Source organism: Pelodiscus sinensis, chromosome 2 (genome assembly GCF_052426305.1).
Source record: "Pelodiscus sinensis isolate ZL-2025 chromosome 2, ASM5242630v1, whole genome shotgun sequence".
In the NCBI taxonomy this organism is placed as follows: Eukaryota; Metazoa; Chordata; order Testudines; family Trionychidae; genus Pelodiscus; species Pelodiscus sinensis.
Genome location: NC_143053.1, coordinates 20828265 through 20844147, shown reverse-complemented (window position 1 = coordinate 20844147; position 15883 = coordinate 20828265). Strand labels below are relative to the sequence as shown.

Below are 15883 nucleotides of genomic sequence, written 5' to 3'. Positions count from 1 at the left end.
TACATCCAAAGTGTTTTTAAAAGCTAGCCTCAAAAAGTGTGTATATATATATATATATATATATATATATATATATATTTACAAAGTGACTGAACATTGCTGTGAGAAGTAAACTAGTTTCAGATTTTGATTGCTACAAATATATTTACATTCTTGCTGACAGACATGCTTGCAAATTGTTATTTGGCCAAAAGTAAATTAAAATCACTTACAACTAGGCTTGGGGGGGATTACATTTTTAGGGGTAAATGTCAATTTCACCATACACAAACTGATGACAATATATTTCTATTGATAATTAAAATTTACAGATAGGTACTGAAAATGCTGCATGAGAACTTAGGATATAGTAAGGTTCAATGCTGACCATATCTGTTTTTACAATTATACAGCTTTAACTTTTTGAATCTTAACATCCACTGTCATTAAACAACTGCCAAATGTTCCCTATAATTTCCCACAACTGTGAAATGTAAATTTATAAAAAGAAAAAAATAGACATAATCCATCAAAATTATAATAAAATACTATTTTTTCTAAGTCTACTCATGGCAATGTTTTGAGGTGTGGAGTAGAAACAGGAGAAAGCAGATCTATCCCCCAAGCCAGACAGAAACAATAGGGATGAGAATTTGAAGAGATCTGAGTATTTCAGCCACTAGTTTTTAGTGATTACAGTTAATAAAATTTAAAAGCAGCACTTCTGCCCCCTTCTGTTTGTGTTTTTCTAGACCGATTCTAGAGCAGAGATAGGCAATAAGACAACATCAGTTTGCCAGGATTAGACCCTCTTGGGCCACTGCTGCTATATTTACCTGCACCTCTGAAGGCATGGGCGTTTGCAGCTCCTGTTGGCTGCACATTGCTGTTCCCAGCCAGGACACTGTCTCCTGCAGCTCCCATTGGCTAAAAATGGTGCCAGTACCTGCAGAGGCACAGGTCAAAGTAGAAGCGGCTGCCCTTCAGGGACTAACCCTGGTGAACCAGATCTGGCCTATAGGATCTTTGCCTACTGCTATTCTAGAATAATGGGGGCCATATGCACCTGAAGAGTTTCCCTCTTGGGGCACTATTGTTTATCTCCAAACCTCCTTTTAGGATCAAAGTGGTGTGTTTACTGGATGTGGAGCAGAATAAAACAGATGTGATTTTAATCAGTTTCATTTTGCCGCTGACCCTCAGATTAAGCTACACCAACACTAGCCTTCTTATCTGCTGGAACTGCTTTTAAATCAGTGGTGATTTTGGGGGGAAAAAACAAACAATTTGTAACCACTCTATGTTCCACTAGCCTCTTCCAACTTCAAAAGTTAACACAATTGGTTCTTCTGATGTTCTACATACTCTAAACCTAACATGGAAGAGGAAACAGTGAAATTAGAATCTGGGTATCTAGACTCTCTTTCAGTAGTATTAAGGGGAGAATTAACCTCTTGTTACACAAGAGGACTATAGTATAGAGGGAAGGGACACTAGGATATTAAATGAAAAGACATCACTGAGCACCTTGATTTGTTGAGCATCCAAAATTCCTGCTGACATCAATAAGGATGAAAGAACCCAGCCCCCCTGAAAGTTAGCCACAAAACATATGTAGATTGTAAAACAGAGTACAACACCTTGCTTCAGATTCAATGACTTTGTCATTGTTTAAGCCTACTAAATTTTGTATGTCCTTGTGTATGTTTCAAAGCCTTCATTTAAAATATAAAAATTACATACTTACATTATATGGCAAGGTTCATTTCTGTCCTTCAAGCAATGCCCTAGTTCCCATTTCTTTTTTGTGGGAAATGTTGTTTTTATACACTTTGATCCAGCATGAGTATTTTTTACGCCACACCAGGGAGCATCTATAAGAGTTAAATATAAATAAAATAATTTATTAATTTCATATAATTGTTTGCTCCTCTGTTGGTTCATGTCCTCCCCACCTGCCACAGACCAAAGCTTATTTTAGAAATCAATCTCCTTAAGCACAGCTTCTCTCCCAAATGATAAAAGCATGATTATGAGATTATTTAATTTAACATCCATCATCCAAAGGGTGTCACAAGGAGGAAGGCGAAAATTTGTTCCTCTTGGTTTCTGAGGACAGGACAAGGAGTAATGGGCTTAAAGTGCAGCAGGGGAGGTTTAGATTGGACATTAGGAAAAAATTCCTAACTGTCAGGGTGGTCAAATATTGGAATAAATTGCCAAGGGAAGTGGTGGAATCTCCCTCTCTGGAGATATTTAAGAACAGGTTAGATAGACATCTGTCAGGGATGGTGTAGACGGAGCTTGATCCTGCCTTGAGGGCGGGGGGCTGGACTCGATGACCTCTCGAGGTCCCTTCCAGTCCTATTATTCTATGATTCTATGGTGAATCAATTACTTCAAATTACTATTCCATTATATTACATTCTGTGCGATTTTTACATACAGGCAGTCCCCGGGTTACGTACAAGATAGGGACTGTAGGTTTGTTCTTAAGTTGAATCTGTATGTAAGTCGGAATTGGCGTCCAGATTCAGCTGCTGCTGAAACTGATCAGTTTCAACAGCGGCTGAATCTGGACGCCAGTTCTGACTTACATACAGATTCAACTTAAGAACCCCAGGCATCCCCAAGTCAGCTGCTGCTGAAACTGATCAGCGGCTGATTCCAGGAAGCCCGGACCAACCCAGCAGCACCCAAGCTGCTCTGCCCCAGGCGTCCTGATTCAGCCGCTGCTGAAACTGACCAGCAGTGGCTGAATCAGGACGCCTGGGGCAGAGCAGCTGGGGTGCTGCCGGGTTGGTCCAGTAGTGCCCAGAGCGGCACTACGGGACCAACCGGCAGCGCCCCAGCTGCTGTACCACAGGCGTCTGGAGCAAAACCACGGAGCACGGGGGCAGCGGGACAGCCCAGACGCACCATGGCTGTCCTGCTGCCCTCGGGCTCCGCGGCTTTGCTCTGCTTTGCTCCCCGTCTCCCTGGTCTGCAGACCAGGGGGACGGGGAGCAAAGCAGCGGAACACGCGGGCAGTGGACAGCCCAGACAGTTCCAACCCTGGGCTAACATGGCAGTGTAGACCTATCCATGGAGAACAAATTAATCCTTTCCCTATTCCTGAACCCTGCCACTGTGGTGGTGAGTTTGTGTCTGAAGTCTGCCCTTTATGTCTATTGCCATACAAGCATAAATCCACTTCAATAAAGTTTTCAAAACATTAAAAAATGCAGTATGGTCGGTCAGAACAACTTACCAGTTTCTATCATTAATCTTTCATTAGGAATTGACTTCAATGCTTCTAAGTTGGCTTCTGTTTTCAGTGAGCTAGAAATCAAACATAGGGAGTGAGTGTTAAAAGATTGTGGCTATCTGTTCAAACCATACTTAAGCTACATGTAATTGCAATAATCTTCTCAGAGTCTTATGGTTAGGACCCTACCAAATTCACAATCCATTTTGGTCAATTTCATAGACATAGGATTTAAAAAATTGTAAATTTAATTATTTCAGCTAGTTAAATCTGAAATTTCATAGTGCTGCAATTGTAAGGTTTCTGAACCAAAAAGGAGTTGAGGGAAGGGGGGGGTCACAAGACTACTGTGGTAGTTTGCAATACTGCAACCCTCTTTTCAGTCCATTGGTAGATCTTTTCTGTGCTGTTGCAGGCGGCACCACCTTCAAAGCTGTGAAGCTGGAGAGTGACTGCTGGTGTCTGGGCGCTCAGCTCTAAGGGAACAGCCACCATCAGCAGTAGTACTTCTGTGCTGCACCCTGCAGAGCTGGGCCCTCAAATCAGCAGCTACCACTTTCCAGCCGCCTGATCTGAAAGACAGCATAGAAGTAAGGGCAGCAATAACTTTGCAACTCCCCTTTCGAGTCAGGACCACCAATCTGGGAAATGTTGGTCTCCCCCCGTGAAATCTATATAGTATAGAATAAAAGCACACAAAAGACCAGATTTCATGATCTGTGATTCTTTTTTGATGGCCATGAACTTGGTAGTGCACTTTTTACAAAGCTCATAAATTTCAGAAATTAGCTACCATGTGGTCTGATTGCTATTTCATTACCTTACCAATAAAAATGGTTTCTTAGCAAAAATGCTTTCTTAAAAGAATTAATTTCCACATAAAGAGTAAGTACTATTTGCTTCAATGTATATAATAAAAAGCTCTCAACTGTGAGTCCAAGCTATGACTAAAAATGACAACCCTGTCCCAGTCCTAGTTGCACAAATTAACTTCTATGGCCACACTGGCCTGGTAAAATACATGGAAGCTTCTGTTGGATTTCTGTGTTCATCTGGCCCAAAATCTGGATAATTTAAATGCTCCTGCCAAGTGATGCAGCAGTTGAGCTCATACAAATCAGTAAAGTCTCTGTATAATTAATAGTGTGATTTCAGTCCATTGGTAGATCAGGCTGGTCACATTTAATTCTTGGTTGTGTTTGCATTAAACAATATATTTTACATTTTTATACTGTATCCTAAAATATGTGTGCCTCTAGACTCCACAACCTTACTTATTTACAAACAAGAATTGGCATGGAGGGTCTCAGAAAGGGCCCAAGACTAAATCATCTTAATGATTAAAGGGGAATGCATTTGACCTGTGAGTTAAGAATGTTTTACAGTTAACAGATTAGTAAGTGCACTTCTAAATCGGTCTACAAATGATCACTTTGAAGACTTAACCTCATTTTAGAAAGTAATTATATTTCAAAGTTATGAAACTATTTTAAAATATCATTTGTTAAAAAGAACTTACCAACCATTTATTCCTATATAGAGATCCAAATCTATTATGGCAGCTGCTTCTTCCTTTGTTCCATCAAATGAATGTACCTAGAAAAGATGTTTATAAACTTCATCATATAAGAAAGCCTGTAACTCAAAATTAATATTGGTGTAAACATAGCTCTTCATTGTAAAGTAAGAACCAGAGGTAATATGCAAGATATGTATATAGCATTCAGCACATTATAGTCAGTAAGGCTCATCTATTAGCACTTTGCCTTTGGACAAGAGGGTCACAGGCCAAATTCTGCATCTGAATGTTGATGAAGAGTGCCACCCTTTGATAAGTAGTGTTGTCTCTCAATGTGTTTTGGAAGTTTGACCTGCTATTTCTCTCTCAGCTAGGAATGATTCTCTCTCAAAGTAATCTGCAAGAGGATTTTTTTAAAATTGTCATATGCTTGCATTAATTTTTTAACATTAAAATATAAAATTTCTATTGCTGTGGATGGATACTGGTTGAAAGTTACATCTGGACATGGTTTGGATAATTTTTTTTATACAAAAAGCAAATTTTTATGGTTACTGTTCCTCCTGGAGCATGCAACAGACAAGAAAATAAAATGTGTTACAAAGTTAGTTGCACCAGAAAAAGTGTAGTTTGTTAAAGAGAAGATAGCCAAGACATTTGTGGTAGTAGGATCAATGCCACAGAGAACTTTATCACTAAAACAGACTCATTTGCAGTTATGTGAGCATGCTCCTTATGTTAAAAGCATGACCTATTTTTTACTCTTAGGCTAGCTCTACACTGGCAGGCCTTGCGCAAGAACATATGCAAATGAGGCATGGCAATGAATATTGATTGCCATGCTTCATTTGCATACTTAATGAGTCGCCATTTTGTGCAAGGGGCTTTTGAGCAAGAGCCATTTTGCCTGAAAATAAGTGGCAGAATGGCTCTTGTGGAAGAGGGGTTTTTTGCACAAGAAGGAGCAGTGTAGACTGCTCCTTCTTGCAAAAAAGCCCCTTGTGCAAAATGGTGGCTCATTAAGTATGCAAATGAGGCATGGTGATATTCTTCACTGCTCCTCATTTGCATATGTTCTTGCACGAGACCTGCCAGTGTAGACGTAGCCTTAGTGAGATAGTAATTTCCCAAGCACTATCTAAAAAGAAATCTGTCCATACTATTAGCATTTTATTTGTGTATAAAACTCACTTTTTTTTTGTTTGGGGGTTCAATTTCAGGACAGGATTACAACTATAGCTAACAACTTACAAATAACTGCAGCCATGGACACTTCAGAATTAGGAAAGAGCCAGTTTAAAATGCAAAAAATACTTAAAGCTGCACTTCTGGCAAGCCAAAACTGTTAATGTCATCTGGAAAGTCTTTCTCCTTGAACATTTCTCATTCCTTGTGAGAAATTGTTGGAGAAGGATAAAAGTATGAAAGGGATTGTAAAGCTACTATGGATTTGGAGTGGTTTAAATGGATTTAAACAAGAAATCTACTGAGATTACATTACAAATAAAAGGACAGTACTCACACAATGAATTGAGTGTTAGATTGAATATAATTTATTACAAAGTCGTTCATACTCACCACTCCTCCCACACATCTATCTCTATTCCTTCTCATTATCTCTGCCAATAAAAAGAAAGGACAATGTAAGCAAAATGGTTTGCTAAAGGGCAAAAAAACAAAATATTAAACACTTTTATCACATTTGGTCTTGAGCATTGCTTTAAACTTTCAAAGAAAACCCACCTAAAAATTCAGTGTGTGCATTTCTACAATGGAGAAACATTGGTAATTTTGTTTGCTCTGAGAGATCAAATTGTTTTTCAAAATATCTGTAAGGAAAAAAAATGTTTTTAGATAGAAACTCAGTGCAAGATTCAATAAAAACCAGAATGAGGGGTGCCATAAGGCAGAATGCTCTTTTTAAAAAAACAAACAAAAAATCACAAAAAACACCCACATGCATTTTTGTCCACAAGTATTAAGACACCAACACAATGATACTCAGATTGAGGCTCAGGAGCCACAAGTGGTTCTTTAATGCGTCTCCTGTGGCTCTTTGCAGCATGTGATATTAAAATGCTGTGTGAATTAAATATTAACCAATCTAAGTTGTTAGCTAAGATGCTTTTACTATGTAATTAGCCAATCCTCGTAGAATATGTGGTCAGTCATTTTGCTGTGAGAATATATATATAAATAGTATATATGATAACTAAAACAATGAATTCAAACTAATGTGGCTCTTTTACATAATGTTAATGGCTAATTTGGCTCCTGAACCACTGAAGTCTGAGTATCACTACATGGTATCACTGAATGGGAGTTTTTGCCTATGAAATAACTTGAAGAATGGGTCTTTAAAGGGAATTCTTCCCCTGAGCACATGACTATATTAAAAGTGATACATTTTGGAAATTAGTTAATAAGTGGCCAGAGATGGCAACATTTGGGAATGTAGGGAGTTTATGCTGGGCAGACACTGAATCAGAAGTGTGACATTTCCCTCCTTTCCCTTTTTAAGGGGAACTGAATTACCTTCACAAAGCTTTAATAATTGAGGAATTTTAGGTTTCAATTTAGCATAGTTTAAATAGTATAGGTCTCCCAAAAATGTAGGAAACAGGTGGGGGTTAATGTCAACAGGACAGCATAAAGAACCATCAAAATGAGTATGTCTGGGCTGGAGAAAGTATGGGAGCATTCTCCTGGCATTTGTACAGCCGGTCCCCGAGTTATGAATGCATCGACTTACGACCGTTCGTATTTATGACCAGCCTCTTATATAGCCGGTACCCGAGTTACAAACGAAATCCGCACTTACGAACAGCGTGGCCGTACGTAAGTGAATGCAATCCAACTTGCGAACAGATCGAGTTACGACCAAGTGCTTGTTACGTAACTCGTTTGTAAATCAGGGACCAGCTGTATACTCGAACAGCTGCAATTATATAGCAGATTGCCAATTATTTTATTTGTCTGGTAGGCTACCAAGAAAGACTTTAAATATTGGTGCATCATTTCTCAGTGGAAGTATCAACATTAGGATCACTATTATTACTTCCTCATTTCTCCTTCTAGTTCAGGCTACGTCTAGACTGTAGGCTTCTTTTGGAAGAAGCTTTTCTGGAAGAGAGCGTCCACACTGCCAAAGCACATCAAAAAAGCAATCTGCTTTTTTGAAAGATAGCATCCACACTGAATCAATGATATCTCACACTGAAACCAGCTAGTTCAATTGGTGCTGGGATGCCTGTAGGTGCCAGTGGTTGCAGCATGTCCAGTTTTTTCGGTGCCGGTCAGTTAGCTGAATCGGTGAGTGCCAACGGAGTAGTTTGCCATTTCAGTTCCGACTCAGCTCTCTTAGCTGAGGTCAGTTTTCGCTTTTCCACAGTGCCAGAAGTAGACGGCACCAGGGAACAAGCGGCCCAGGATAAAGCGGGCAGTGCTCATGCCAGGGAAGCCTGCAGCACTGGAGAGCCTCTGTGAGGTGATGAACTAGTCCTCTCACGGGGGTGCTGAGTGTGCCTGTGTCTCTGGGGACTTATCCCTTGGTGGTTCGAGGGATTTGTCCCAGAGGAGATTCTTCAGCCTCAGTTTGCGGTCTTTCCTCGCTCTGGCCATCATATTTTGACAATGCGGGCACTTTTGAGCTATGTGGCTTTCACCTAAGCATTTAATACAGGATGCATGTCCATCAGAAACCAGCACTGAGTCACAACATGAATCACATTTCTGGAAGCCAGGAGAGCCAGGCATGTTGAACGAACGTGAGGATTCAGAACTTGGCAAAAACCGGGGAAGTGTTTTTTTTGTGTTTTTTAAAATAAAGAACTAGGTAAAACTAACTATAAACTATTAACTCGTAAACTAAATATACTATTTATTTATTTTCTGTCAGAAAGGAGGGCACTGCTGTGACTCCATCTTTAGCCTAGGAGGGTAGAAAAGTAACTGAGGGAAGACTGCACCGTGTGCGCATCTAACGGATGAAAACCGTGTGAGACAGCAACTGTGCAAGCGCAGCGCGAGAAGGCACTACTAGGCAAAATCTCCAATCAGAGGTGCAAGGACACACAGAGACCTGAGTAGAGCACCCACAGAGACAACTCTCGAAGGAGAACTGCCGCTTCTGGGGCAGCTCAGGGAGACTTCAAAAATTTATGAAGTGGCCCCCTTTTAAAAATTATTGCCCACCCCGTTCTAACTTAACCTCTTCATCTCTTCTGTTATCTGTCTTCTTTCTTCCTGGATCTGGTTAACCTAGTCTCTCAGCTTTTTCCCTCCCCCTTTTTCTACACTGTGCTATTCTCTGATGGATGAAGAGTCAGCAGTAGTCATGCAGGAGCTCTACAAAGACGTATGGAAGAGTTAGCAGAGGGAAACCAGCTAGAGTGCAAGTTTTCCTAACACACTTTCCAAAGCAAACCAATAAATATTTCAACAACTATGTCAATTTCTATTGATAGCTAGCTCAGTCTCTAAATTGCTACATTGATCATTTATGGTTGGATGTCTGCCAAGCTGTCACCAGACTGGCAAATTACAACTAATATGGAAACACATTAGGGGTGCTTTATGCAGATCTTATAGTCAATAATGCATAGCAGACTCACTGTAAGCACTTTGAAGCATAGCATTAATTGGACAAGGAAAGAGGACAATGGTGTCTGTCCAACAAAATGATACTTATTACATGCTGATTTTTTAAATATTTTGTTATTAAATTAATTAGCACAGAGTATTCCTATCCTCACACATAAAAAAAGGGAAGTTCCATTCCACATGTAGGTACATAAGATGTACAGCTCCAGAATGGACTGGAAGACTATTAATAAATACTTAATATGATAACTACTCTCAGAACATACAGAACTGGGAAAGAAAAACATGACAAATGTGAAAAAGAGTAAGTGGCAGCACCAGAGAACCAGCATCTATCAAGAGACAAAGCCTATGCTTCCCAAGGGAGAGGGGAGAAAAAAAACCACACCAGTTATTATTAAAACAACAACAACAAAACAACTATCAAATCAACTCAATTATTTAAGCACAAAAGTTATAATAACTAGCAACCAAAATATGATTTAACCAAAGTATCCAAATGAATATAAAACAGTATCCAGATAATATGCTAAAGGAATTCCATCAATTTGAAAGTTACTCTTGTTACGTTAAATTCATATCCCTTAATCGCCTGGCCAATTTTTATGATTTCTACATTGCAAAATGTGAGAAGAAGGAGGAAAACTTGATAGAAACTGCTCCTGGGGCAGCTTTGCCAAAGGATGTTTGTTCATCAAGAATGGCTGTGCAAGACAGGAGGCACACACCCTCTCATCTGCACAGAAAACTGTCCCAAAGGAAACAAAGTTAAACTATAGCAGAAAATGTTTAAGTATGAACTTCGAAGTCATAGGTAACATCTAGTGGGAAACCATGTCACCATGTTTCTTCTCTTCCAGGGTAGTCATGTGGCTAACTGCTACCAATCTTACTAATTATAATAGCTTGACTCCCTCTAAGATAGCACCTGGAAAATTGGCTACACTTATGCCACAATTTGGGGGTTTTGTTCTTTCAGGGTCCTTATGTGGGTTTTGTAATTATTAATTTGAAAACTTTCCTTTATCTTGAAACTCTAAACATAAGAGTTACTTAACACTATGGCATGCAATTTTAAAACTCTTTAACAGTAATTTGCCCAGACATAGAAAAATAATAAAATGGAGCCAACAGAAATTGGCATAAATTGAAATAACCAATTATTTCACACAATCCACTGAACAATCAGATGGGAGAGACTTCTTGCCTCTGCAACTCACAGATGATCCCCCTTTTTTATTTTACCTCTTCTACCCTCCCATTCTAATTTAGGTGTGGCTGATTAGAGGTTTTCCCTCTAGGCTACTAAAAGTGTAAGTTGAGCACTTGATTTAGTTAGGGTTGGTTGATTTAATTAGGGTTGGTCCTGCTTTGGGCAGGGGGCTGAACTCGATGACCTCCTGAGGCCTCTTCCAGCCATACGATTCTATGATTCAGTGACCACATTGATTCAGGCAGTTGTCTGTTAGCTAGTGGGAAGAATAATTTGACTTTGAAGATTTATTTTAGTAGGCTCGGCTTTGTTTAGGAAACAGAAAAATCTTCAAAGTGACATTATCAACTCCTCCTACAGTGTTCACCAGACTGTGCACCATTGAATTCAGCACATTTTGATTGCTACTGCAAACTAGGGATGTTAAATTTAGATTAATTGGCTAATCAAATAGTCAATAAAGGTGCCTCTGCCACTGAAACATAGCAACAGCCCTAAGGCTGTTGCTACACTTCAAAGGTGAAAGTGCTGTGGGAAGCACAAGGCTAGCAAGGAAGTCCCCAGCTGGCTCCGGGCTGCATGCAGCGTTTGAAGCGCCCTCTTCTCTCCCCCTGCTTGCTGCCTCTTTCTGATAGAGGCAGCAAGAGGGGGGTGGGAACCAACTAGTCGACTTGTGTGTCAACTAGCCGATAAGCATTTGCTTATCGGATAGTCAACTAGTTGACTAATCATTCACATCTTTACTGCAAACTGGTAACAACAAATATGCTGACCACCTGGCTGATCCTCTTACAAGAGGCTAGTGCAGTAGCATGAAAATTCTGTAGCTTGTAACCTATTTACAAGCCACTGAACCTTCTGAATTGGAAGCTATACCTTCATCCTGCAGGTGCAAAGTGTGAAAAGTCCAAAGTAATCTCCCCACTGCCGTGAACGACATGGTTTCCCTCCCTACTCGGATAGCAATGTGCAAGCATCATCCACAAGTTCAAAGGTCATTTTGTTGACGTTTATCATCGGCTGTCAAAGATGTATTTCTCAGCTGCTTCCCTAGATAACCCTACTTATTTCTGCAGGGTTTCCTCCCCAACAACACAACCCAATTTTGGGTGCAGCACCAGCACATCTCCATCAGAACAAGCTGGTTCCCTCCTTGCTTCGCTTTCTGACAAACCAGCCTGCTCACCAGCTTTTCTATGTTGCTCTACTCCTAAGGCCTCCCTTGTCAATATCTTGCTTCTTTATCCACTTCAGGCTTTATCCTCTCTGACAGTTCCACTCCCTTCCTTCCCTACAGTTTAGCTTTTATTCCCTCACCCATTTTAGGCTTCCATCTGGACTGGAACTCCTGACAGTTCCTAAATAGCAAAGTCAGTGAATGCCCCTCCTACCCAGTGACTAACAAAATTACATTGATTCTACAGCAAAAGGAAGCATTGATTCAATATAAAGTATAAGAATAGTTTAACAATATTTAGAGTGCAATAGAATCATAGAATCAAGAAGTCATCCAGTCCAATCCACTGCACTTATAGCAGGAGTAAGTATGACCATCCCTGACAGGTGTTTGGCTAAGCTGCTTTTAAAAATCTCCAATGAGAGAGATCCCACAGACTCCCCAAGCAATTTACTCCAGAGCTTAACTATCCAGACAGGAAATTTTTCCTGATGGCAACCTAAACTAACCTGCTGCAGTTTAAGCCCATTGCTTCTTGTCCAACCCTCAGAGAACAAATTTACCACCTTCCTCCTTGTAACACCCTTTTACGTGTTTGAAACTGTTATGTTCCCTCTGTCTTTCTTCTCCAGATTAAACAAAACCATTTTTTTCAATCTTCCCTCATAGATTTTGATTTCTAGACCTTTAATAATTTTTGTTGCTCTTCTCAGACTCTCTCTAATTTGTCCAAATCTTTACTGAAATGAACACAACACTCCATGAAGGGATATAGCAGTGCAACAGTGAGTATCACAGCACCTTCTAGATGCCTAGAAAAATCATAGGAACAATCCACAAAAACCACTGTAATCTACAAAAGCCAGCACATTAGATGGAAACAATCTTCTTGCTCCAATCACTCTCCACAATGGAATTGATTCAACAGAAGAGACTGAGGAAACCCCACATCAGATTATGCCATAGGTTCACAATTCAAGCACTATACTGAGAGAAAAGACTCTTGTTCAAATCCTTTCTCCAGCTCTGGCAGAGAGGGAAGAAATGAACATGGGTCTCCCACATCCCAGGTGAGTGCTCTAAACATGGAGATAAAAGTTGTAAAGTGGGCACCAAAGTCAGGGAGAGTAAGATCCCAATTTTATAGGGATAGTCTCAGTATTTTGGGGTTTATATAAACATTTATTACCCTCCACTTCCTTTTCCGATTTTCTACCCTGGCTGAATGGTCACGCTACATAATCTCATCATGCCAGATTGTGAATGGAACCAAATCTGTTTCATATGCCATATGTTGCCTACTACACCAGGCCCTGCATGCAATTTAGGTGGCCAATACCTATCTTCCTCCAGTTCTGATTGCTCTAGTGCTTTGGTAAGAGACAGGTGTCCAGCAGCCTAGAGGAAAGCATCAGTGCACAAGCCTCAGAGTCTATAATTTAAGCATCTATGGAATTTTTACAGCATAAAGTTAGGTGCTGAGTGAGTTTAAGCATACAGGTCGCAGTCAAGCAGCAATTTGCAATGAGGTTGTGCTCTAGGATTTAGTTATTTAACTCTGGAATTTAACCACCTAGATTGCTTTGTGAATTGCACCCTACGTATCTGATTTTTCTTGAACACAGGACTAAATAATCATTATAGCTGGTCAAAAAATTATAAATTATCAGACTTAAAGTTAGATAAACAGGATAAGGTATGTAGCTGATAAAATGCCTGTTGCTATAACAGAAATTGAAAAAAACACTAGAAAGATTTATACATCAATCTCTATAGTTATCAAATAGCTCTTACTTGAGTTGGGTGTCTTTAGGGCAAAATTCTAATCTATCAAAATCTACAAAAGAAAAGAACAATTAATTCCTTTTTTTAAAGAATACAATGAATGAATAATTTTGACCTATTGCAACAATACTTACCCAGGCCACATTCCCCAATTGCTTTGATCTTCCCCTTATTTTTTTCAGCGAGATTTTGCAATTCAGCTAAATAATGGTCAGGGTTACTCTGCTCAAATTCTCCACAGCGAGTGGGATGACAGCCAACCGTACTGTAAAACATGTCTAGTGCATAACAGCATTAGAATTTTCTTGCCAGGAATACAATACATTTATATCAAATTATAGACACTGTCAGATTTTTTTATTTTGTTAATAATTTTTAAAAACCATTTTTCTCCTACTATCTCTATTTTATCTGTGTGGTGAATTAATACCAATTAGACATTTAGCCTGACAATGGAAAATATATTAATATTATATTATACCTTTAGAATAGCACTGTAGTCATTTGCTTCCAAAACAGCAACTCATACCAGAGATGCAAAAGGTAAACCAGTTACCCAACAATCATTAGGCTTACCGGCATCCTTACTCGGTAAGTGGTTAACTGGTCCTCATCAAACCTAGCTGGAGCAGCCCCAAACTGTGGTGTGGTGGTCCTGGCCCCAGAGATCCTCAGAATGAAGTATAGTAGGCCCGGCTGGAGCAGCTCTCTGCCCATGGCACAGTGGCCTGGCTGGCAGGATCTGGCCAGTCTGGGCTGGAGGAGCCCCCTGTCTGCAGCAGGATGGCCAGTGGGACACATGCTTTGGTGGCCCCTGCCTGGAGGGCACACAACAGTTAACCAGTTAATATAATTTTGATTGTTTAACTAGTTACCTGTTTTAAAGGGTATTTACATCTCTGACTCGTACTGAATTTATTTTTTCCTTGAGGCAGAAACTAGGCTGGTTCAAGCAAATCAAGTGACCTTCAGCTCTGAGGCTCATTATTCAACATGTGACTTTTCCCCTCCCACCTGCTCCTATGCAATTCTTGTTGGGGTGGGACCAATTCAGTTCAGCTAGGCATAGGGGTAACCTGTCCAGAAGTTTTGACACTATAGGTTACAGTAACAGAATTTGTGGATGTGTTTGTGAAGGAAGTCAATCCCATGATTCAGCAAAGCACTTAAGCACATGAATTATCCCAATCTTATTCAACAGAACATTTAAGCATATATTGAATTTTAAGCACAGGTTTTACTGAATAGGTATGGGATTATTCACATGCTTAAATCCTCTGCTAAATAGGGATCTTGGTGAACGGTGGAGGTTTCTTTCTAACTGAAGAAGAAGGGGGAACCAGTAAACAATGCAATAAAGAGAAAAATATTCCAACTCCTCATGGTAGTCATGCTACTGCAATCAGCATAAAACAGCATAAACTCCACACTATGTAACAATGCAAACCTGAGCATAAATACTATACCAGCATTTCAGCTTGCTTGAGAAGGGAAGGGGGCAGAGAAGTATTATTACATTCTCTAATACTGGTGTGAGGTGAACAGGGTGAAAATTAGTCTCTTCCAGCCCTTTTTACTGGAAAACTCCTGATGCTTTCATCTGCTCTATGGTGTTCAGACCAATTGTTCTGCTCTGTCTTCCAACGGTTCTTAGGTGCCCTTGTTTCTTCACACTTACTGGTTTCTGATAGACAGCTTCAAGTGAGAGTCTGGGTGCTGGAATTCAGAGTACAGGCAGTCCCCGGGTTATGTACAAGATAGGGACTGTAGGTTTGTTCTTAAGTTGAATCTGTATGTAAGTCGGAACTGGCATCCAGATTCAGCTGCTGCTGAAACTGACCAGCGGCTGACTACAGGAAGCCCGAGGCAGAGTTGCTCTGCCCCGGGCTTCCTGGAATCAGCCACTGATCAGTTTCAACAGGCTGAATCTGGACACCAGTTCTTACATACAGATACAACTTAAGAACCCCAGTGTCCCCAAGTCAGCTGCTGCTGAAACTGATCAGCGGCTGATTCCAGGAAGCCCGGGGCAGAGCAACTCTGCCTCGAGCTTCCTGTAGTCAGCGCTGGTGAGTTTCAGCAGCAGCTGACTTGGGGACGCCTGGGGCAGAGCAGCTTGGGTGCTGCTGGGTTGCTCCAGTAGTGCCGCTCCTTGGCGCTACTGGACCAACCCAGCAGCACCCAAGCTGCTCTGCCCCAGGCGTCCTGATTCAGCCGCTGCTGAAACTGCTCTACCACAGGCGTCCGAAGCAAAGCCGCGGAGCACGGGGGCAGCGGGACAGCCCAGACGCGCTGCAGCTGTCCTGCTGCCTGCGTGCTCCGCGGCTTTGCTCCCCGTCTCCCTGGTCTGCTGGTCTCCAG

At 40.7% G+C, this 15883-nt stretch overlaps 1 protein-coding gene across 3 annotated transcripts in view; it reads right to left on the bottom strand.

Annotated features, from left to right (window-relative positions):
• The window catches only part of TATDN1 (TatD DNase domain containing 1), a 34866-nt gene that overhangs the window by 5556 nt on the left and 13427 nt on the right, over positions 1 to 15883 (bottom strand). For all 3 annotated transcript variants that reach the window (XM_025184930.3, XM_006123583.4, XM_075920158.2), the window contains exons 5-11: positions 13657 to 13800; positions 13532 to 13574; positions 6489 to 6574; positions 6324 to 6364; positions 4746 to 4822; positions 3230 to 3300; positions 1727 to 1853 (exon numbers count right to left, since the gene is read on the bottom strand). In XM_025184930.3, coding sequence (XP_025040715.1) covers positions 1727 to 1853; positions 3230 to 3300; positions 4746 to 4822; positions 6324 to 6364; positions 6489 to 6574; positions 13532 to 13574; positions 13657 to 13800 — 589 coding nt within the window. The remainder of the gene's footprint in view (positions 1 to 1726; positions 1854 to 3229; positions 3301 to 4745; positions 4823 to 6323; positions 6365 to 6488; positions 6575 to 13531; positions 13575 to 13656; positions 13801 to 15883) is intronic.